Source organism: Nannobrachium achirus, assembly GCF_963921795.1.
Source record: "Nannobrachium achirus genome assembly, chromosome: 17".
Taxonomy (NCBI): domain Eukaryota; kingdom Metazoa; phylum Chordata; class Actinopteri; order Myctophiformes; family Myctophidae; genus Nannobrachium; species Nannobrachium achirus.
The window spans coordinates 56,261,254-56,284,127 of NC_137824.1; the positions used below are offsets into that span (position 1 = coordinate 56,261,254).

Sequence of the window (22,874 nt, forward strand, 5' to 3'; positions counted from 1 at the left end):
CGATAATTATCACCATATCGCCCACCCCTAGTTCCAAGTACATGCACAATGTCCCCGTCAGAAGTAGGTCTCAGCGTACGGAGCAGAGTGTCTTTTGGAACCACTGCTCCCTCGGTCCTTTTGCACCTGGAAACTCTTGCCCCTCGTCTGGGGTTTCCTCCTCTCTCGCTCTCTCTCTTTCTCCAGCTCCCTCTCTCTTTTTTTCCTCAACTTATCTTCCTCTTTTTCCATCCTCTCTTGTTCTCTCCGTCTCCTCCTCCTCTCCCTGGAGGTCAGTTTATCTCCTCCTGCATGCTCAACTACCGTCGGGTCCCCCTCTGTCCTATCACTGAAGTCCTGAATCAAGATTTTGGGGACCTGGACTTTGGGTACCGCTTTCTCCTTGTTCTGTTTGGGATGCTCTCCCTTCAGACGGCGGAAGAGGCCAAAGCGTCGAGGGGTGTCGAGAGGCTTCTGTGTGTGTCTGGATCCACGTTGCTCTTCTTGCTCGACGGAGGAATGGGTGTCGACGAGGTTTCGGTCAGAGTTAATGGAGTTGGGAATAGATTGAGATGGAGCTTGTTGGCCGGGGGTAGAATCTGATTGGTTCATTTGCTGCGGCGGGGCGGTGAAGAGGTCCTCTGAAAGCCTGCAAGCTAACCTGGACCCGATGGAGCTGGAAGACCTGCGTATGCGAAAGTCGTGGGAGGAGGCGCTCATGCGGGAGCCAGCAGCTTGGATCAGTTCTGGGTTGCAGAGTTCAGCCTGGTCGGCGGGAAGGTGAGAATCATCTGCGTTTAGGGCTGGCGGTTTACTTGCAATGCCTGGGTTGTCCATTGTGCACGTGTCTTTATGCGTTTGCTGAGGGATGTCTGATGAAACAATCTTGCCCAGAGACGTTCTAACGCCAGCTTCTGCATCCATCCTGTTTTCTGTAACATTTTCAGTATTCTGTTTGTCTTCCGTGGGACTAACGGTGACCTGACTCTCTGGTTGGTCAGCTGCAGGTTGCACTGGTGTAAAGATTTCAAATGAACTAATTTTCTCTTCAGGACTGATGGCAGATCCCTTCTCCGTGGGCTCTGTAGACGTTTGTATCTTCTTTTGAGGGGGCATGGAATCTGTAGTCTCCTCGTGTGACTGAGTTTCTACCGGTGTCTCTACTTGTTTGCAGGTGCTTGTGTCTTTGTCTTTTCGTGTGTGTGCTGCTGAAAGAGTCTCTTCCGTTGTCTCTGTTGTTGCCTCAGGTAATTCCATCTCACACTCTTTCTCTGAACTTTCAGTTAATGCTTCATCTGATTCTTTTTGGGGATCCGCAGGTGGTATTTCCAAGTCTTGCCCTGTGAAAGCAGTTAACTTGGTCATGGATTCCACAGATATGTGAACTACTAAATCAGTCTTGTCCTTTTGGTTCGTGCGTTCAGTTGGTAATGACGTTTCTGTCTCTTCCATCATTTCTTTGTTTGATTCTACCTGTTTGTATAAATGTGTGCCTCTCCTCAGCTCTGTTTGCATCTGTGTCTCAAGTTCTTCCTGTGTTCCTGTATTTTCCTCGAGGTGTGTTTGGACATGTGCCAGTACATTAGTTTCTGTTGCAGTTTGAGTTTGAGATTCTGATTTGATTTCTGTTGCTGGTAACACCTCGGTATCTTTATCTCTAACTTCTACCACAACTGCCTGTGACTCCTTGGCTGTCTCTGTAATCACATCTGGTTCTTGTTCCATCTCCTTTGCTTCATCTGACTTTTCAGCAATTTGTGCTTCAGATCTCCCATCTCTATGATTGACCACCAGATCTGTGTTATATCCCATGTTGACCTCAGTCTCGCTTGTTATACTTATCTCTGTATGTGTTCCCATCTTCATATTTTGCACATCTTTGATGTGTTGCTTCTCTGCTCTTGTGTCCGTCTGTGTCACAGGTTCATTTATTGTGTCCTCTGCTGCTTGTGTTTTTACCCCTGGTTTTAGATCACTATTAGCATCTTCCATTATCTGAGTCAGTTTCCTCCCTGTGGACGCCATATTTTCATTTACTGCCACCTGTTTCGTTATCTCTTCCTGTGTCTCTGCTGTTATTGCTGCCTCCATTTCCTGTTTCAGGTTGCAACTCTGCTGTTCCACGACCTGTGATTGGCCACCATGATCCAGCTCCTCTTCTTGGTCCAGTTCGGTGTGCGGAACTACTTCTTCACTGGACTGAACGTTGACTAGACATCGCCTTGGTTCCGTCTCTGCGGTTCCGTCTCCATCAGAATTGTCTGTGCGTTGCGACTGCACTTCAGAAGAGCCGTCGATTTCATCCGTCTCTTTGGGCTGTATGTTCTTTCTGTGTTCTATATGTTTGGTCTGCTCTAGTTTGTTCGGCGGGTTCCTCCTCTCGATATCTTTCTCTTCACTGTGTTTCGTCGGCGTGCTCTGGCTCTCTTGTTCTCTGCAAAGTTCTTCAAGCTCGGGTTGCCCGGGTAGATTTGGTTCCGTTTGATCTCCGCGCTCCTCTAAGACCGTGCACTCCTCCTCGATGTGCTGCACCCTCTTAGGACCTGTAAGAGATTTTTATAAAACTGTTAATGCGTGTGCAATGTGTATCTGTCACTCAACAACAGCTGTCTATCCGGACAGTTGCTCCACGCTTACTTCCGACATCATCAGTGCATATATGGAAGACTTCTGTAAGAATAGACCTGTCCTTCACCTATTCTTGTCACGCTGTCTTGTATAAATAAGACAGTGCCCAGAGAACGGGAGGACACTATGCATGCAGTGTACCTCAGAGCTCTTAACTTTGTTGTTAATAAATATATTGTATTCATTGTCACTCTACCTTGTGGATATTCAATTTCTATATTATATACAATAGTATGACCTTAAAATTACTATAACAGACCGCTATTAATCCAGCTGTCCCTTCTTTCCTCCCGTGCTTCCGTCGATCGATGCTTCCCGATTAGAACTTCGCCTTCACTCGTGTCAGCCTTGGACCCTTTCCTCCACTTTCGGAGGATGGACGGAGAGAGAGAGAGCATGGAAGCCGATCGAGCGAGAGGCACCGAGAGGTTGCTTTTCTCTCTCTCCTTCCTGGTCCTTTCTTCCTCCTTCAGCTGAAACCTCGCCCACGCCATCCTGTAGCCGTGGCAGCGGCCTCTGGGGTCGAACGTGGACGACGGTCGCTCTCTCCTCCACCTCTCCAGCTCCCTCTCCGTCTGCCTCTCCAGGTCTTTCACTGAGAGCGGCACGGAGCACACCTGGAACAAAGTGGGAGGTGTAAGTAAGCCATTTACCATGAGAGGGAGTGGGTTCTTGGCTGATTTACCACTGTTTCAGGGTTGTGGCACGAGGCGAAGCCGAGTGCTAAACAAGGCTAGTCTATCCTTACCGCAACTTCAACTTTGTCACCAGTTTACACCAGGTATAAATTCATTATTTTGTGTATGCGTTGCAGGAGCTTGCAACACAGCAGCCTTCTTACATACCTCTCCTATGAAGGTGCCGTCTTCTTCTGGTACGTGCTCCTTGACACCCCTCAGCCTCTCCAGAGTCTCCATCTGTCCCTCGCACTCCTGCCTCTGCTTGGTGTGGCCCAGCACCCTGCGTACCAGCACCACGGCCACCTGGAACAGAACACGCACCCCTGCACAGAAGAGAAAGGGAGGTGGAAGTATAGTCGGGGGATATCTTAAAAAGTCCTGGAATAAATTCCTTACCAAATAATTTCTTCACCAATGTGTTTGTCAAGGTGTCTTGTAACACATCCCACAAAGACTGAAATTCAGTTTCCCTAGGAGGAGAATCCTTGACAGCTGCTGAAAGTTAGGGTCCCATTAAATTAACTATACAGGATAAAACTTGGGCATTTCTTGGGCTAAAAAATCCCCCACAAAACTATGGTTTAGTGATGAGTCATCACTTTTCACAGTTTTAGGGGAGCCGCCTTTACCCCAAGGAATGTTTTTTGTGCAAAACAAATGCTTGCAATGGATTCAGAATCATGGAAAAAAAAAACCTAGTTTGACACCTCACATGCTACTTAAAGCATATTTATTTTGGTGTGTTTTATCCTGTATAGTTAATTTAATGGGATCCCAACTTTCAGCAGTTGTAATGGATTCTCCTAGGGAAACTGAATTTCAGTCTTTGTGAGATGTGTTACTAGAGACACCTTTACAAACACATTGGTGAAGACATTTTTTTGGTAAGGAATTTATTCCAGGATATGACACTATTTCTGAAGATATCCCCGACTAGTAGTAATGAGAGAGATTGAGGATTTGTTCCCAGCATGCAAATAATGAGTGAGGAATCTGGTGATTATTTTTTAATTTACATAAAGCATATAACATATTTTCATCACAGTAAGCTAAGTTAATAAATGTCATAACTAAAGGGTTGCAGTCTTTAAAGTGTAAAACGTTTTTGTCCTATTTTGCACCATATTATGAGATACCATCTTTTATTGCCTCAGATGTCTTTGTTGCTTGTCTCTCAACCCGGTTTGTTATGACATCATAGTCTTAAGGTTTAGGTCAGGGGTCTTCAACAGGGGGTCCAGGACCCCTAGGGGGTCCTCAGAGTTACTACAGGGGGTCCTTCAAATCTTTGTGTGATAGAAACTTTTTTTTTTTTCTCTCTTTTTTTTTCATTAACCACTTGAACCCTAGAATCCATATTCGGAGAACTTTAGCCAAAAATAGCAGATCTACAAGCTCACAACGCCTCGCGCTGCGAGGCGTTGTGAGCTTGTAGATCGGCTATTTTTGACAAAGAGCTTTGGTGCAGAGGGGCAAAAGAGACTTAAGTACAGAGAGAATTACTATTGACGGTTCAAGTGGTTAAATATCTGAAAACTCAAATTTACATGAATCCAAAATACACAGATGATTGTGCTGTCAAAAGATGAAACTACATGGAATCTATGAAAAGGTTGTGGGGGTCCCTGCTTCATCTCTCTCTCAGCTAAGGGGTCCCTGACCTGAAAACGTCGAAGACCCCTGGTTTACAGTGTTCCCACGGTCATGAAATTCCTGGAAATATTTTGAAATTAGAAAAATATTTTTCCAGTACTGGAGAAGTTTGGGAATTGATCAAGGGTCCTGGAAGGTCCTGGAAAAAATAGTTATGCATTGTCTTTGGTTATTGATTTTGTTAATACCTCTGAAATGACAAATTCAATTGTCAAATATTTGAGGCAGAAATTGTGAAAATAGCCGATCTACATTCATACATACTCGCAATTTTGCTATTTTCACAATAAAACCATGTTATACAAAATTCCTCAACTCTTAGTGCTCCTCAGGGTGCCGGGTCCCCAGTTCAAATATGATTATTAGGGGTGTCACAGCCTGACAAGGTTGAGAACCACTGGCATACACTACCTGTCTTTGGGCATTTCACATAGGAGTAAGCGACTCGTTATTGAGCTGAATTATTGTTATATAGTTCTGGAAATCGGGTTAAATATTCTGGAAAAGTTTTGGAAATTAATTGGTAAAGATGTGTGGGAACCCTGGTTTAGGTCATGCATACCATAGCAGAAGAAGAGATCCCAGACTCTGAGCAGGGTGTTGAAGGGCAGGTGGCGGGTGAACAGGCACATCAGCCAATCGGTGGCGAACATGAGAGGCTCCACCCCGTGGCGCTGCAGGTGCCTGTGGGCAGCTGGACACGTTCTCTTTAGGACCCAGGACAAGATGGTGGCGTCGAATAGAACTCCTTCCTACACACGCACACACACACACACACACACACACACACACACACACAGGTTTGCAATTGCTACTTTGTGGGGACATTACACATAGTCTACTATCTTTGTGGGGACATTCCATTCATTTTTAACCCTAACCCTTAACCTAACCCCTAAACACCTTGTGGGGACATATTAATTTGTCCCCACTTGGTTTTTTCCTCCGATTGTACTATCTTTATCTTTATAGTATTGCAAGCCCACACACACACACACACACACACACACACACACACACACACACACACACACACACACACACACACACACCAGGTCCAGGTGTTTCCGAGAAGAAAATGTATTTTGTTGCGTGTAATCAGTGTTGGGGAAGTTACTTTGAAAGAGTAACTTGTACAGTTACAAGTAACTCACCATGGCAGTAACTTGGTCAAGTTAAAGTTATTATACCCTGGAGAAATGTAACGTATAAAGTTTCAAGTTGCATAGAAAAGGTAACTTGAGTTACTTTTTTTTTCCAGCATTAAATTGAGAATGTACATTTGGTGTACAGTACATGAAACAAAATATAATATCCTACCAAAAGATTTTGACATTTTCTTTAGTAAACATCCGTGTTCCTAATATAAAGTTAAAAAAGAAGAAAATGATGATCTGTGGAGGACATTTGATCGTCAATCTTAAACAAAACTTAAATGTAAAATAATAACTTTGCTTGTAACTTCTTGTAACTTGTAACTTGAGCCATACATGACCCAAAAAGTATCTCAGTTATTTGACGAGTTACAGAAATATGAATGTAAAACAGTTACCAGCAAGTTACAGCAAAATGTAACTCAGTTACATGTAACTAACTTCCCCAACAATGCGTGTAATTTACATTCATTTGTCTAATGATCATTTAAAGGAGCTATAGTCAAATTTTTCTTGAAAAACGGATGCTAAAATAAAAATAATGTTTCGAAAATATTTTATAAAAAATAAGCTTCATATTATGTTTCTTTTCAAAAATGACCTCAAAAAGAGTAAAATAATGATAAAATAATCATTTTGGCCATTGTCAGACCGACACTTTGTTTACATTCTAGTCTATAGACTAGGATGTAAACACCTAGAATGTAAACAAAGTGTCGGCCCTACAATGAAAAAGTTGATTATAGCTCCTTTAAATATCTAACGTGAAAGAAAATATTTCAAAAGGAAAACAATTACACTTAGTTATGAATCCCAAATGTGGGGTAATATTAATATTAAGTTAATGTTGGCATGGCACAATGACTATCAAGACAATAAAAACATGGTACTACATAATAATGTAACTGGTGTGACATCCTGCAGTGCGTGTTCTCACCAGTAGAGGGCTGTAGTACCCAGGCATGTACTGCTCGCTGATCTGCACAAGGCACCAGAAGGTGTCCTGTCAAATAAGGTGAAGAATAAAGATGCAATTACATTTTCAATATAGAACAATGGCACTTTCATTTTGTGAATCTCACCTGGGCTAAAATATAACATTCATTATTTACATTTCACCCTCGCTTGCTTGAGTTATTACTACTATAAGTGTGGCATATTCATACATAGCAATGTTGTTTTTGACAGCACATTTTGATTTAGTTTTAGTCATAGACTTTTGAATAAAACGTCATTTAGTTTTAGTCATAATTTAGTCACCTGAAAAATATTAGTTTTAGTCTAATTTTAGTCGACTAAATCATAAGGTTTTAGGCAACTAAATCTACAGTTGATTTAGTCAACTGAAATGTATTTTGGCAGGCCTTGATGGCATCGTAATGACTGATTTTACACTTGCGTGCTGAAAATACTTGTAGATCATCTATTTTCAGCACGCAACACCTGAAACCTAAAACATAATATGACTCTCTTCTCCACTAGTCCCTCCCTAACGTTTTAGTCTAGTTTTTATTTTGTTGACGAAACTGTCAATATATTTAGTCTTAGTTTTAGTCATCACAGCTTATTTTTTTATTTAGTTTTTATTTAGTTTTCGTCGGTGAAAAAAACACAGTCGACAAACATTTTCAGTCATAGTTTTAGTCGACACTGATACATAGAGATATATTTAATCTGGATTCTACAATAAAGTAGGCAGATTGATGACTAACCTCACATGGCATGTTCATCAGCAACACTGCAGCTACAGGTCCCTGGGCCTGACAGTAGCCCTCCTCATTATTACTAACCTCACATGGCATGTTCATGAGCAGCACTGCAGCTACAGGTCCCTGGGCCTGACAGTAGCCTTCCTCATTATTACTAACCTCACATGGCATGTTCATCAGCAGCACTGCAGCTACAGGTCCCTGGGCCTGACAGTAGCCTTCCTCATTATTACTAACCTCACATGGCATGTTCATCAGCAACACTGCAGCTACAGGTCCCTGGGCCTGACAGTAGCCTTCCTCATTATTACTAACCTCACATGGCATGTTCATCAGCAACACTGCAGCTACAGGTCCCTGGGCCTGACAGTAGCCCTCCTCATTACTAACCTCACATGGCATGTTCATGAGCAACACTGCAGCTACAGGTCCCTGGGCCTGGCAGTAGCCTTCCTCATTACTAACCTCACATGGCATGTTCATGAGCAGCACTGCAGCTACAGGTCCCTGGGCCTGACAGTAGCCCTCCTCATTACTAACCTCACATGGCATGTTCATCAGCAACACTGCAGCTACAGGTCCCTGGGCCTGGCAGTAGCCCTCCTCATTACTAACCTCACATGGCATGTTCATCAGCAGCACTGCAGCTACAGGTCCCTGGGCCTGACAGTAGCCCTCCTCATTATTACTAACCTCACATGGCATGTTCATGAGCAGCACTGCAGCTACAGGTCCCTGGGCCTGACAGTAGCCTTCCTCATTACTAACCTCACATGGCATGTTCATGAGCAGCACTGCAGCTACAGGTCCCTGGGCCTGACAGTAGCCCTCCTCATTACTAACCTCACATGGCATGTTCATGAGCAGCACTGCAGCTACAGGTCCCTGGGCCTGACAGTAGCCCTCCTCATTATTACTAACCTCACATGGCATGTTCATGAGCAGCACTGCAGCTACAGGTCCCTGGGCCTGACAGTAGCCCTCCTCATTATTACTAACCTCACATGGCATGTTCATTAGCAGCACTGCAGCTACAGGTCCCTGGGCCTGACAGTAGCCCTCCTCATTACTAACCTCACATGGCATGTTCATTAGCAACACTGCAGCTACAGGTCCCTGGGCCTGACAGTAGCCCTCCTCATTACTAACCTCACATGGCATGTTCATGAGCAACACTGCAGCTACAGGTCCCTGGGCCTGACAGTAGCCCTCCTCATTACTAACCTCACATGGCATGTTCATCAGCAACACTGCAGCTACAGGTCCCTGAGCCTGACAGTAGCCCTCCTCATTACTAACCTCACATGGCATGTTCATCAGCAACACTGCAGCTACAGGTCCCTGGGCCTGACAGTAGCCTTCCTCATTACTAACCTCACATGGCATGTTCATCAGCAACACTGCAGCTACAGGTCCCTGGGCCTGACAGTAGCCCTCCTCATTACTAACCTCACATGGCATGTTCATGAGCAGCACTGCAGCTACAGGTCCCTGGGCCTGACAGTAGCCCTCCTCATTACTAACCTCACATGGCATGTTCATCAGCAGCACTGCAGCTACAGGTCCCTGGGCCTGACAGTAGCCCTCCTCATTACTAACCTCACATGGCATGTTCATGAGCAGCACTGCAGCTACAGGTCCCTGGGCCTGACAGTAGCCCTCCTCATTACTAACCTCACATGGCATGTTCATCAGCAGCACTGCAGCTACAGGTCCCTGGGCCTGACAGTAGCCCTCCTCATTACTAACCTTACATGGCATGTTCATGAGCAGCACTGCAGCTACAGGTCCCTGGGCCTGACAGTAGCCCTCCTCATTACTAACCTCACATGGCATGTTCATTAGCAGCACTGCAGCTACAGGTCCCTGGGCCTGACAGTAGCCCTCCTCATTACTAACCTCACATGGCATGTTCATCAGCAGCACTGCAGCTACAGGTCCCTGGGCCTGACAGTAGCCCTCCTCATTACTAACCTCACATGGCATTTTCATCAGCAACACTGCAGCTACAGGTCCCTGGGCCTGACAGTAGCCCTCCTCATTACTAACCTCACATGGCATGTTCATGAGCAGCACTGCAGCTACAGGTCCCTGGGCCTGACAGTAGCCCTCCTCATTACTAACCTCACATGGCATGTTCATGAGCAACACTGCAGCTACAGGTCCCTGGGCCTGACAGTAGCCCTCCTCATTACTAACCTCACATGGCATGTTCATCAGCAGCACTGCAGCTACAGGTCCCTGGGCCTGACAGTAGCCCTCCTCATTACTAACCTCACATGGCATTTTCATCAGCAACACTGCAGCTACAGGTCCCTGGGCCTGACAGTAGCCTTCCTCATTACTAACCTCACATGGCATTTTCATCAGCAACACTGCAGCTACAGGTCCCTGGGCCTGACAGTAGCCCTCCTCATTACTAACCTCACATGGCATTTTCATCAGCAACACTGCAGCTACAGGTCCCTGGGCCTGACAGTAGCCCTCCTCATTACTAACCTCACATGGCATGTTCATCAGCAGCACTGCAGCTACAGGTCCCTGGGCCTGACAGTAGCCCTCCTCATTACTAACCTCACATGGCATGTTCATCAGCAGCACTGCAGCTACAGGTCCCTGGGCCTGACAGTAGCCCTCCTCATTACTAACCTCACATGGCATGTTCATCAGCAGCACTGCAGCTACAGGTCCCTGGGCCTGACAGTAGCCCTCCTCAGGCTGGTGCTGCGTGTAGGCCTTGAGCACACGGAACAGACCACGTTGCCTTCAGGTGGAAAAAACACTTATGATTCACACAAACCACAACTGTTTTCACTACTTTAACTTAGTGGTGGGTAGCGTGTGGGTAGCGCTCCTCCAAAAATTGTCAAAATGGCCTGGCAGGCCTGCAATACTGTTCTTTTGGTCTTCACCTTTGTTACTTGGGGCATTGAATGATTGCACTCTCTCACAGTAATAAGGAAAAGAAAAAACAACACATATTGGCAATTTTTACACTTTATTAATGTTAAGCTCAGTGTCAGGGAAGCCCAAAACGAGAGTAAATGCCAGCAGAACAGTATATTGCAAGCCATTTTGGCAAAATTCTGGTCGGCACTACCCACACGTTTGGCTGTGTAGCTCATGCCTCGAATGCCCGATGCTTACAAGCTGTACTCCGTTGTAAAGGGGACAAATCAACGATAAAAATGATATAAAACACAATACCATTTGGGTTTATTAAAGGGGAGATATAATCGACCAAAGTTAGATTTTCGAACTTTTTGTGGCAAGTTTATATACAGCATTAACCCTGCAAGACCCGAATTAATTTCTACTGGCCAAAAAAAGGTAAAAAGAAAACAAAATCAGATGGAGTTGTAGTAGTCCTAATCACAGGAAAATGTAATGTTTTAAAAAAAAAAAAATTTGTAAGGTTTTATAGCCATTAATCATAAATCATGCTCTAATTTACATTGTGGGGATATTTTTCACAATAATAACCTATATACATGTTCTAGACATTCTAATGATCACCAAAAAAATGTTGTCCGTCCAGACTCTGGACTCCAGAGATCTTGAAGTTGTGTGAATGTCAGCCTCTGTGGGGCGTATTTATATGCACATATCGTGGCCAATGGCATTGTAATACTAAACAATAGGAACCAATGGTGATGTTAACGTAAAAAAAAGAACAGGAAAACTAATTATTTAAACCAGGGGTCTTCAACGTTTTCAGGCCAAGGACCCCTTAGTTAGACCCCCACAACCTTTTCATAGATTCCATATAGTTTCATCGTTTGACAGCCCAATCATCAGTGTATTTTGGATTCATGTCAATTTGTGTTTTCAGATATTTAACCACTTGAACCGGATTAAAGGTAGGTGGAGATGTTTACCCATGCCCGTCCCTGGAGAGAAACATCTCGTGGAAAGGGAACTGCCGGTCCAGGTCTCTCTCAATAACGTCAACCCAGTTCTGCAGGGCAGGCTGTGCATCCAGCGACTGATGACACACAAGGACAGGATATCTTTACCACGCAGGCTGGGGTGGCGTGTCATTCATTACACAGGAAGCCAAGTTACATTGCATCCTTGTTCTCTACTTTCTAGAACAGGGGTTTTCAAAGTGGGTGACGGGGCACCCTGGGGTGCCGCGACAGCAGTCCAGGGGTGCCGCGAGATCATTTGATAATATTTGGAATTTATTTGGACACTTGAAAAAAATATTTAGTATTTTAAACTTGAAGTACAAAGTTATTTTCAGTCAGTTCTAACCAAAATGGCTATTCTACCACTTCACAACCCTGAAACAGTGGTAAATCAGCCAACAACCCACGACCCTCGAATGGTAAATTGCTTACTTATCTCAACGTTTTCCTTGCAACATAATCACTAGAATATCGTCACTGTCGGGCAGAAACCTCGTAGGCCATGTCTAAGTTTCAAATGTGTGTGTCTTTTGGTAAAGCGAAGCCCTGCTTCATCATAGGCCTACAAGACTGTCGCACAAAACTAGTGAAAACAGCCGATCTACAAGCACACAACGCCTCGAGATGCGAGGCGTTGTGTGCTTGTAGATCGGCTGTTTTCACTACTTTAACTCGTTTTTAAAATAGTAATAACAAAGGAACGGTTTTGGACATACAAGGTTTCCACCCGACAGCGACGATATATATATATATATTATAAACCTTTTTTTACCTGGTAGAGGTCTTTGTTGTGTTTCATCCTATCACTAGCTCCACACAGCAGTGGCCAGCACTTGGCTCTAAGAGAGGCTGGGATGCCCTTCTGACACTGTTCTTTGATCTGAGGCGTAGGGAAAAGAAGACATAAAATCACCATAGAGTATACGCTAACTAGTCATACATATATCTAGTGCTATATCCTTATAGTAAGTGTGTGACCTGATGAACAATTGAAGATCCACCATGGATTGAATTCGTCTAGGTGTGCGTGTTCTACTTGTCTTACACTATGGCTTGCACATGACCCTGTACCCATGCTGATGTGCGTATAACTCAACAAAAACAGTCTGTGATAGTACCATTGACAGCGTTTACAGTACATCAGGGGTCTTCAACGTTTTCAGGCCAAGGACCCCTTAGTTGAGAGAGAGATGAAGCAGGGACCCCCCTCAACCTTATCATAGATTCCATATAGTTTCATTGTTTGACAGCACAATCGTCAGTGTATTTTGGATTCATGTCAATTTTGTGTTATCAGATATGTAACCACTTGAACCGGCAATACTTAATAAACTTGACCTTTCACTCTGTTTAGTCTGCTCTTTTTCCCCTCAAATTAGCAGATCTACAAGCTCACAACGCCTCGCAGCGCAATGCGTTGTGAGCTTGTAGATCTGCTATTTTTGGCTAAAGTTCTCGGAATATGGACGCTAGGGTTCAAGTGGTTAATATAAAAAAAGGAGAAAAAGGTTTCTATCACTCAAAAATGTGGAGGACCCCCTGTAGTAACTCTGAGGACCCCTAGGGGTCCCGGACCCCCTGTTGAAGACCCATGCAGTACATCAATATTTTGGTGTATTTTTCTCATGCTATACTTTGCTGCTGTTCTTCAGTAAGATGTGATCCCATTGGCTGATGATGTTGATCCACTTGGCCTCTCTCTGCCTGACCAGCTCAGGGGTAGGGCCCACACTCCTGACACAACACAACATACAGAACATCACTGTAGGGCAGAAAGCTGGTATCTCCAAGTTTCAAGTTTCTACCTTTTTTCACCAAGTAAAGCCCTGCTTCATCATACAAGGCTGTCGCACAAAAGTTGTGAAAACAACCGATCTACAAGCACACAACGCCTCGCACCATCTGCTATTTTCACTAGTTCAGTTCATTTTTAAAATGTTAAATACAAAACAAACGGTCTTGGACATACAAGGTTTCCACCCGGCAACGACGATAAGACTAGGTCAGCATTTCAAACACAAAAACTGTTATTATAAGAAAAGAAAACATATAAATATGTATGGTGCATCTCTACTTCTGGGCCCTTCATGTGGCCCTTTAAAAAGGTCAGAGACTATACTTGGGTAAAGCTCAATTGTCAGCATGCACGTTGCGTGTTACCGTTAGCGAGAGAATGCAGAAAACAAGACAGGAAACAGGAAAACCACACGGTAGCAGGCCAGGATGTTATCAACAGGGGGAGTGTGAGGACTGCAGGTGATAGTTGCTCGTTTCTGAACTGGTCTCTCTCTCTGTGTGTGTGTGTGTGTGTGTGTGTGTGTGTGTGTGTGTGTGTGTGTGTGTGTGTGTGTGTGTGTGTGTGTGTGTGTGTGTGTGTGTGTGTGTGTGTGTGTGTGTGTGTGCGTGCGTGTGCGTGTGCGTGTGTCACAGACTGTTTGTCTGTCTGTCCTATCCATGAATGTATGTATCGTTTCTGTGAATTTATCTATCTTATTTGTCTATCTGTCTGTCAGTGTGTCACTATTTAAACAGCATGCAGAATAATACAGTTTTAACTGAGGAAGAGAAACCAACACATATTAGGCCTACATTACTGTATATAGCCTATAAACATTGTTTGTTTCAGTTCATTTGCAATTAAAAATAAAATATTACATTAAGACCGCAATGAAAAGAATAATGATGACCATGACAAGTAAAAAACAACAACATACAGAGGGCAGGGGTCTTCAATGTTTTCAGGCCAAGGACCCCTTATCTGAGAGAGAGAGATGAAGCAGGGACCCCCAGATTCCATATAGTTTCATTGTTTGACAGCACAATCATCAGTGTATTTTGGATTCATGTCAATTTGTGTTATCAGATATGTAACCACTTGAACCATCAATACTTAATAAACTTGACCTTTCACTCTGTACTTAGTCTGCTCTTTTTTCCCATCTACTGTACACCTCCAAAAAAAGCCGATCTACAAGCTCACAACGCCTCGCAGCTTGAGCTTGTAGATCTGCTATTTTTGGCTAAAGTTCTCAGAATATGGACGTTGGGGTTCAAGTGGTTAATATAAAAAAGGTTTCTATAACACAAAGATTTGAAGGACCCCCTTTAGTAACTCTGAGGACCCCCTATGGGTTCTGGACCCCCTGTTGAAGAACTCTGCAGTAGGGTTTAGAAACAAAATAGATAATTACACAAGGGAAACTACTCACTCATGTTTGGATCCACTATTAGCCAAAATGAAACCAAACCGGTCAGTCTCTGTGACCATCGGTCCAAAACTGGCCTCTGATCCGGCATCTGAACCAGAACCGTCCTCTTCACTGAGGTTCTTCTGGACCGGGCTGGTTAGATTCAACATCTCACTGAGGGAGAGAAGAGGACATGACAGAAAGCGTGGCACTTGTCGTCGTCATCATCGCCACACAAATTATGACATTTACTCAACTTTCATTATAAGAACTGGTAATGTATCAGTCAGAAAACAGTCAGTAGTAGGCTATACTGCTGTACAGTGTTTCTCAACCTTTTTTCTGCATGGGCACACTTTTCATGTCCCAAGAATCCAAGGGCACACCAGCATAATACGGGGGTGTAAATATCGTCACTGTCGGGAAGAAACCTTGTATCTCCAAGTTTCAAATGTGTATGTTTCTTCGCAAAGTAAAGCCCTGCTTCACCATACAAGGCTGTCGCACAACAGTAATGAAAACAGCAGATCTACAAGCACACAACGCCTCGCACCACGAGGCGTTGTGTGCTTGTAGATCGGCTGTTTTCACTAGTCATTTTTAAAATGATAAATACAATACTGGCTTTCAAGCAGTTTCAAGGGGCACACCACAGGTCCCCAGGCACAGTGGTTGAGAAACACTGCTATACAGTTATAGTTAAATTATAAAAGAATACCTTTATGCTGGATCCAAGATGTTCGATCATAGAACAAAGCTTTCAAAGGAAATCCGTTGAATCGTCCAACGTCATGCGATTTCTGGTTCAGTTTCAGAACATTGAAGCAACTTCCTCTCCCCCCTAACGATAACCACACCTATAATAGCCATGGCATTGTTAAAACAATATTATGTTGTGTTGTTTAAATACCTTTTCAGTGACCCTCCATAGATTAATTGGTTTGGCTTGTCTAAAGCAGGGTATTGATCCTCAAGTGATGGAAGAGGAGCACTGACCCCCCCACCTCCTCTCTCTCTCTCTCTCTCTCTCTCTCTCTCTCCCTCTCTCTCTCTCTCTCTCTCCTCCCCCTCCACCACACCTCTGCAAAATAAGCAAATAAATTAAACAGAATCATGCAGTGGTGAATCAATATGCAACAAGTCATAGAATGAGGTTAGGAATGAGGAAGTAACTAGGTAGACATTTACTTAAAGGGGAAGACCACCCATTTTCAATATTGAACTATGTCATTAATATAACTTAGAGGAGTTGTGGAAATAGAAAAAGTTGTGGAAATAGAAAAAAAAGTTCCCCCCTTTCTGTGTTGCCTAGAACTGGAAGATTGATTTTGGGGTTTGTATTGTAAAGTACAATGGTGTGATGTCATCAAGTTGTACTTTACAATACAAACCCCCACATCAATCCTCCAGTTCTAGGCAACACAGAAGGGGGAGACCTTTTTTTCTATTTCCACACAACTCCTCCAAGTTATATTAATGACATAGTTCAATATTGAAAATGGGTGGTCTTCCCCTTTAATTAAGTACTGTACTTATTACAGTTTTGAGATTTGTACTTAAAACTTTACTCGAGTATTTCCAATATTTTTACTTCTACCCCTACATCTCGGATCCAAATAGCCTATTGTAGGCTACTTTTTCTCCACTACATTTTTTTTTGAAAACTTTAGTTTACTAGTTTCTTTGTACTAGATTGATTATTATTATCATTAAAAAACATAAACTCTTCAATCCTACATTTCGACCATTTGAAAATAGCTACTCTACAAGCTCACAATGTGTCACATTGTGAGCTTGTCAGAAAAGATTTTTTATACACTTTGAACTTGTGAAATGGGACATTCTGCACAATGACTTTTACTTTTGGTTCTTAGCCTATATTTTGATTATGATTTGTAGGCCTACTTTTACTCAAGTAAATGTAGAATTCCGGACTTTTACATGTAACAAAACAGAGTATTTCTGTATTGCAGTAATGATACTTTTACTTTATAAGTAAAACATTTGAATAATTTTTCCACCACTGTCCACATTAATTTAACTTAACTGCCACACTAAACATGGCGCTACTTTTAGCCCACCAGAATCGGTCTTCCTCTCTTTTTCATCATCTTTATCACGCAACAACAAACTGGTGCGGCGCACAGATGCTGCCCCTAGAGTGTGCTGCTGGTTCTCACTAGTTTAATAAAAGTTGTGAACGAGCCTGCCGAGGTAAGGTAAGTGCTATCTGCTATGAACTTGTGTTATAATGTCCACGTCCAAGTGTGTGGTGTTCTGAGCTTTTTGTGGTCATTTAAACAAGTGGCAGATCACCGCTTGATTATGATCATTTCGTGTTACGCAGTTGGAATTATCAGCAATGTGTTAAGGACTAAGGAGTCTAATTGAACAGCTTGTTAATTCAAAAAGAGAATATGTGTTAATAACTAACTCTATGGTTGATACATACAGCCTATAGTCTGACTGAATGATGCAATATTGGCTACAACGGAAGTGCGCAATTTTCTTTGTCTTTTATTTGCTTGGAGAAAGTAACGGAGTAGGACCTTACAAAACTATTATTCCAGAGGCGTCAATTGGGTATGGCAAGCTATGGCCAGCTGCCATACCTTGGCTACAGGGGGAAATAATAACATGTACTTTTCATCGTGCCTGTTAAGGTATGGCAACATGACTGGTGTGACACCAGTCATGTTGGCATACCTTAGCTTTTGCTGAACTGACGCCACTGTATTATTCAGCACTCTCCCTCTCTCCTTACACAAGCAGACTGACAGCAGCTGACTAATTTTTTTTAATTTTTGTTTCCCACAAGATGTATAGGCCTGCTATGAGTCTACGCTTTCTTTGGAGGCCAGGTAATACTCTGCATCCTCCCAATAACAAATATTATATTAAATAATATCTAATGGTTGTGTTTTGTTTTTTATGACTGTTTTATAACCTTGCCACATTGTGTGTTAGTGGGCACCACTGGAGTCTATCCTGTTCTCCTCCGGTCTTTCAGTCTCAGTGTGCCAAGAGAGGGCTTCAGTAAGTCATACCCAAAAACACAGCATTATTCATAGGGTTCTATGTTTCAACAAAGGGCCATTATTATCATCAGACTTAATCTGACCGCACCCTCTGTCTCTCCTCGCTGCTGTTCTTCTCCGAAGAATATGTCAACGCCAAGGAACTGCCAAATGATTTGAAGTCCATCACAGACAGGGCTGCTACAACTCTCCTTTGGACTGAACTATTTAGAGGTGTCTCTCTCTCTCTGTCTCTCTTTCTCTCTTTATCTCTCTATCTGTCTATATGTCTGTCTGTCTGTCTGTCTGTCTGTCTGTCTGTCTGTCTGTCTGTCTGTCTGTCTGTCTGTCTGCATGTCTGTCTGTCTCTGTCTCTCTCTCTCTCACTTTCTCTCTCTCTCTCTCACACACACACACACACAAACACACACACACACACACACACACACACACACACACACACACACACACACAGTGAAAACAGCAGATCTACAAGCACACAAGTGTGTTTGTAGATCGGCTTGTAGATCGGCTGTTTTCACTAGTTTAAATCATTTTTAAAATGATAAATACAAAACGAACGGTTTTGGAGATACAAGGTTTCCACCCGACAGCGACGATATGCTAGCCTGCTTTACAACCAATTCCAGGACTGGGGATGACCTTGAGCTATCTGTTCCGTGAGCCTGCCACCATCAACTATCCATTTGAAAAGGGACCCTTGTCGCCCCGCTTCCGTGGAGAGCATGCCCTCCGCCGCTACCCAAATGGGGAGGAACGCTGCATTGCATGCAAGTTATGTGAGGCCATCTGCCCTGCCCAGGTGAACACATTTCTTAAAGCAAAATTGTATGATGTGCAGTGTGTGTGTGGCAATACATGCTACGCAAATCTGTCTCTCTGTCTTTCTCTATATTGTGTTGACAATACCTTATGTCACTATTAAAGCATTATACTTTTAAGTTCTTCATGGCAAGGAACATTTACTTGTATAGCACCTTGCAACCCAGTGTTTTACATAAGGCAACACATTAAACACAAATAAGAGACATAAAGATATGGGACTCAAACCCACACAACAATGGGGATTACCCCTACAGAACATATAGAGCAAAAAACAGATATCTATTTTATGTGACTTGAACCCACACAAAATAAAAAGCCAGATGTTGGAGTTTAGCTCCTGTTCCAGGAGCACTGCTCAAAAAAAGTTGTATCAGAAGAAAGAAGTGTGGCGCAAGGGTAGGCCTACCTGTCCACCACCATGGAGTCCGGGGGTTTTAATCCACTGCAGTGCATCCGGCTTGGCCAAGCATCTATACTTGTCACTGGCAGGTGAGCTAGTGGGAGGAATTGATTGGCATAATAACGAATTGGAGAGAAAAATGTGTACAAATAATTGGCTACTCTAAATTAAAAAATAAACCAAATTAGTATTTAGGTATAGTTTTAAATGTTTATTAAACACGGTCACTGCGTAGATATTAGTCAGGCTACATGCTTACAGCTTACTTTTTATTTGTCCTGTCTCTTGTCTTCTTTGACCCCAGGCCATCACCATCGAGGCTGAGACGCGTGCTGATGGCAGCAGGAGAACTACTCGCTATGACATTGATATGACAAAATGTATCTACTGTGGCTTCTGTCAGGAAGCATGCCCTGTTGATGCCATTGTTCAGGTAAGCCAAACAGCTCATAAAAACTATTAATTGTGACCGTCAGGTTGCAGTTACTATCAAAACCTCCACCGGCTGTCAGTCAGTCTATCCGTCATGTCACACTTTTGCCCTCATATCTCCGTCACCGTTGCTCCTATCCATGCCAAACTTTGCACACACACTCCTTGGCTGCCAAACCACAACCTCCACCCCTCATTTCTCACATGGCCACCATGAGGCCGATTCCTGCAAAACACATTTTTGGACACTGCTCCTACAGATCTTTCCCTAAAATCACGCAACTTGGATGGCAAATCACAACCTCCGCCCCTGATTTCTCGCATGCCCCTCTTCTAGCACCACCATCAGGACGATATTTGCAAAACACATTTTTGAACACTGCTCCTACAGATTTTGGCCTAAAATCACGCAAATTGGATGGCAAATCACAACCTCCGCCCCTGATTTCTCGCATGACCCTCTTCTAACGCCACCATCAGGAAGATTTTTGCAAAACATGTTTTTGAGCACTGCTCCTACAGATTTTGCCCTAAAATCATGCAAAGCGGTACACAGTATCTCTAAAGTCATGTCATCAACATGGAACTGTCCCATTTCCCATATTCCCTCCTGATTGCCTATCATTGCCTTCTAAAGTTTGTGTATGCGACCTGACGGTCGCTTATCTCCCGATTAGGGAGTCTTACTGGTAGCTTATACTGGCTCTATAGTGTCTTGGCCAGGCCAGGAGGCGAAGACTATGTTTTTGCGCCTGTGTGTCTGTCTGTCTGTCTGTAATTGTGTCTGTGTGTCTGCACAGCTTGTCTTGGATATCACTGGACCGATTGGTGCGAACTGTGCATGGCTGCATGCACCTTAGTAGGCCAAAGAACACACTCCACCCATTTGTTTTTTGAGCGGTGGTCACAACGCTCCTATACGTGGCGGTGTGTGTGGGTCTGTCTGTCTGTCTGTCTGTCTCCGTGTCTGTATGTAGCCTAAAGTACCTTTTATGACCACACATGTTAAGGGAGGGGCGCTGTTGTTCAGGATAGGCCAGGCACACTCACACACAAACGTTCAGGCCAGGCCAGGCACACACACACACACACACACACACACACACACACACACACACACACACACACACACACACACACACACACACACACACTCTCTCTCTCTCTCTATTGGTGAGCAAGTGTGGCTCTCTCACTCATTCACTCACTCACTCAATTCAAAAATTCAATTCAATTGAATTCAATTAAATTATTGCACAGCCTCCACGACCACCGCTCAGTTCACACGGGTGTGATTTTTTTAAATTGTCCTCATGATGACACTGACGCTTTACCAGGCAGCTTTGCGTTTTGGCCTATTAATCTATAAGAAAATATTTGCCCATCCACTTTGTTCAGATGCAGGTGCGTTGTGACAGACTTGATAAATGAACCAATCATGAATAACATGTCATGAACAAAAGTCCTGCACACTGCTCTTGCTCAGCAGCACCAGTTTTTATTCAAATTGAAAGATAATTGGACCTTCATCAAGAGAAATGATAACAACACCCCAATTAACACTCCTCTGTCTCTTAGTGATTGTATGTGACTAATCACCCTATCCAGACAATTCCAGACATGGTCATGATTCTGTGACATCATGACCTATTTACCCACCCAATGTCAAACACAAACATTAGTGGGCGGGGCCTATTTCTCAACCCCATATTGAAATTGTATGTTGCACCACCAAAAGCACTTTCTCTTCTGGCCATAGTGCCTGCCACCAATGCAAAATGTTTAACTGTATACCACAGGCATAGAAACACTATGATCACCCAAATTGACAGCTTGCCCCATTTCGATCAATGAAAACTACTAATTAGGCCTATATAAAATAATAATAATTTATATGTATAAGATGCTACATTAAAAGTAAATAAACTTGAATTATTCTTGTCCTCTCTCCTTTCATACCTTCCCTCCGGCACTCCCTATAGGGCCCAAACTTTGAGTTTTCCACTGAGACCCATGAAGAGCTGCTCTACAATAAAGAGAAGCTGCTCAACAATGGAGATCTATGGGAGGTGGAGATTGCTGCCAACATTAAGGCTGACTACCTATATAGATAGAATGACTGTTGTACAGTATCAGTAAACTGCCTTGGAAGCCAGTGGGCCAATCAATGAAACTTTCGGATACTGCATTGTGGAAAAGAGATTCTTTGGATAAGCCTACAGTACATTGTCCTTAAATGGACAGTACCTCTGCAGAGGCAGTGGTGCTGTGCTCTCAGGACAATATAAAAAATAAACGCACAAATATGACTCCTTCTAGTCTTAGTGGTGGCCTACAATGCATAATATAACAAGTAAAACACCTCAAGGGCGAGAAGTGACTGAAGGTCGCGGGGAAACAACAGAATTAAAAAATAGTCAGTGTAAATCTGACGCGACCGGGTATTTCCCGGTGAATCTGTGCGCAAAGGTGGGGGCCGATGGGCAAGGAGGGTTGCGAGCTTATGAGAAACAACTAAAATAAGACCTTAAAACCTGGTGAAAACAGTTGCTTGCATTAGCGGAAGATGACGATAAAGGAAATCATTTAATGGAAAACATTAAATTAACTTCTGAAAAGCCTAACACGGCCTTAAAACATGGCAAAAACAGTTGTGTGCATTAGCGCAAGATTAGATGAGGATAAAGGAAATCATTAAATGGAAAACATTAAATTAACTTCTGAAAAGGCTTCTAAGCCTACACTAATAGCCTACTAAAAACTAGTGAACCGCGATCTTGCCACACGTGAATAATTGTGGTTGTAAACAATAACACAGACAATATAAATCCTTAGTCTAGTTGTGGGAAGAAATGGATTTCATCATGGCCCCAAATAACTTTTAAATATCTTGCAATTGGCGATGGGGTCTCTTACTAAATCGTCAAGATTACATTACATAACACATAATACATAAAAGCTAAGCTATCACCTCTCCATCATCAGCAATAGACCATGGTGCATGTCCCCCACACTCCCAAGCCCCCACCGTTGCGCACAGATTCACCGGGAAATACCCGGTCGCAAATCTGACAATGTACACACACACACACACACACACACACACACACACACACACACATACACAGAGACCGGCGTGTGTGGCGTTACAGGCAAGCAACAGTGTGACAGGCAAGAGTAATGCGTGCTGCAGGTTTTCACAATAACTGTGACCTGCGGTCACAATAATGTAGGCTCTGTGGATGTTATTATTCGTATTGCATATTAAATATAATAA

At 43.3% G+C, this 22,874-nt stretch overlaps 2 protein-coding genes across 2 annotated transcripts in view; one reads left to right on the forward strand and one right to left on the reverse strand.

The window, feature by feature from the left end:
• The window catches only part of tbc1d10c (TBC1 domain family, member 10C), a gene marked incomplete at its 3' end in the record, with an annotated part of 16,463 nt that extends 717 nt beyond the window's left edge, over nucleotides 1-15,746 (reverse strand). Inside the window, exons 1-11 of the mRNA XM_080746825.1 lie at nucleotides 15,621-15,746; nucleotides 14,924-15,076; nucleotides 13,349-13,448; nucleotides 12,487-12,594; nucleotides 11,682-11,788; nucleotides 10,453-10,567; nucleotides 7,032-7,097; nucleotides 5,503-5,692; nucleotides 3,453-3,610; nucleotides 2,867-3,224; nucleotides 304-2,522 (exon numbers count right to left, since the gene is read on the reverse strand). Of these exons, the coding sequence (XP_080602951.1) occupies nucleotides 304-2,522; nucleotides 2,867-3,224; nucleotides 3,453-3,610; nucleotides 5,503-5,692; nucleotides 7,032-7,097; nucleotides 10,453-10,567; nucleotides 11,682-11,788; nucleotides 12,487-12,594; nucleotides 13,349-13,448; nucleotides 14,924-15,072 (3,570 nt within the window). The 5' untranslated portion in view covers nucleotides 15,073-15,076; nucleotides 15,621-15,746. The remainder of the gene's footprint in view (nucleotides 1-303; nucleotides 2,523-2,866; nucleotides 3,225-3,452; nucleotides 3,611-5,502; nucleotides 5,693-7,031; nucleotides 7,098-10,452; nucleotides 10,568-11,681; nucleotides 11,789-12,486; nucleotides 12,595-13,348; nucleotides 13,449-14,923; nucleotides 15,077-15,620) is intronic.
• Nucleotides 15,747-17,720: 1,974 nt separating this feature from the next.
• On the forward strand, nucleotides 17,721-21,711 carry LOC308302569 (NADH-ubiquinone oxidoreductase subunit 8-like; the record flags this gene model as incomplete). The annotated part of the gene is made up of 6 exons (XM_080746826.1): nucleotides 17,721-17,763; nucleotides 17,870-17,938; nucleotides 18,064-18,153; nucleotides 18,570-18,742; nucleotides 19,470-19,598; nucleotides 21,580-21,711. 6 exons carry the CDS (start codon nucleotides 17,721-17,723, stop codon nucleotides 21,709-21,711), a joined length of 636 nt encoding a protein of 211 aa, XP_080602952.1.
• Between the last annotated feature and the right edge of the window lie 1,163 nt (nucleotides 21,712-22,874).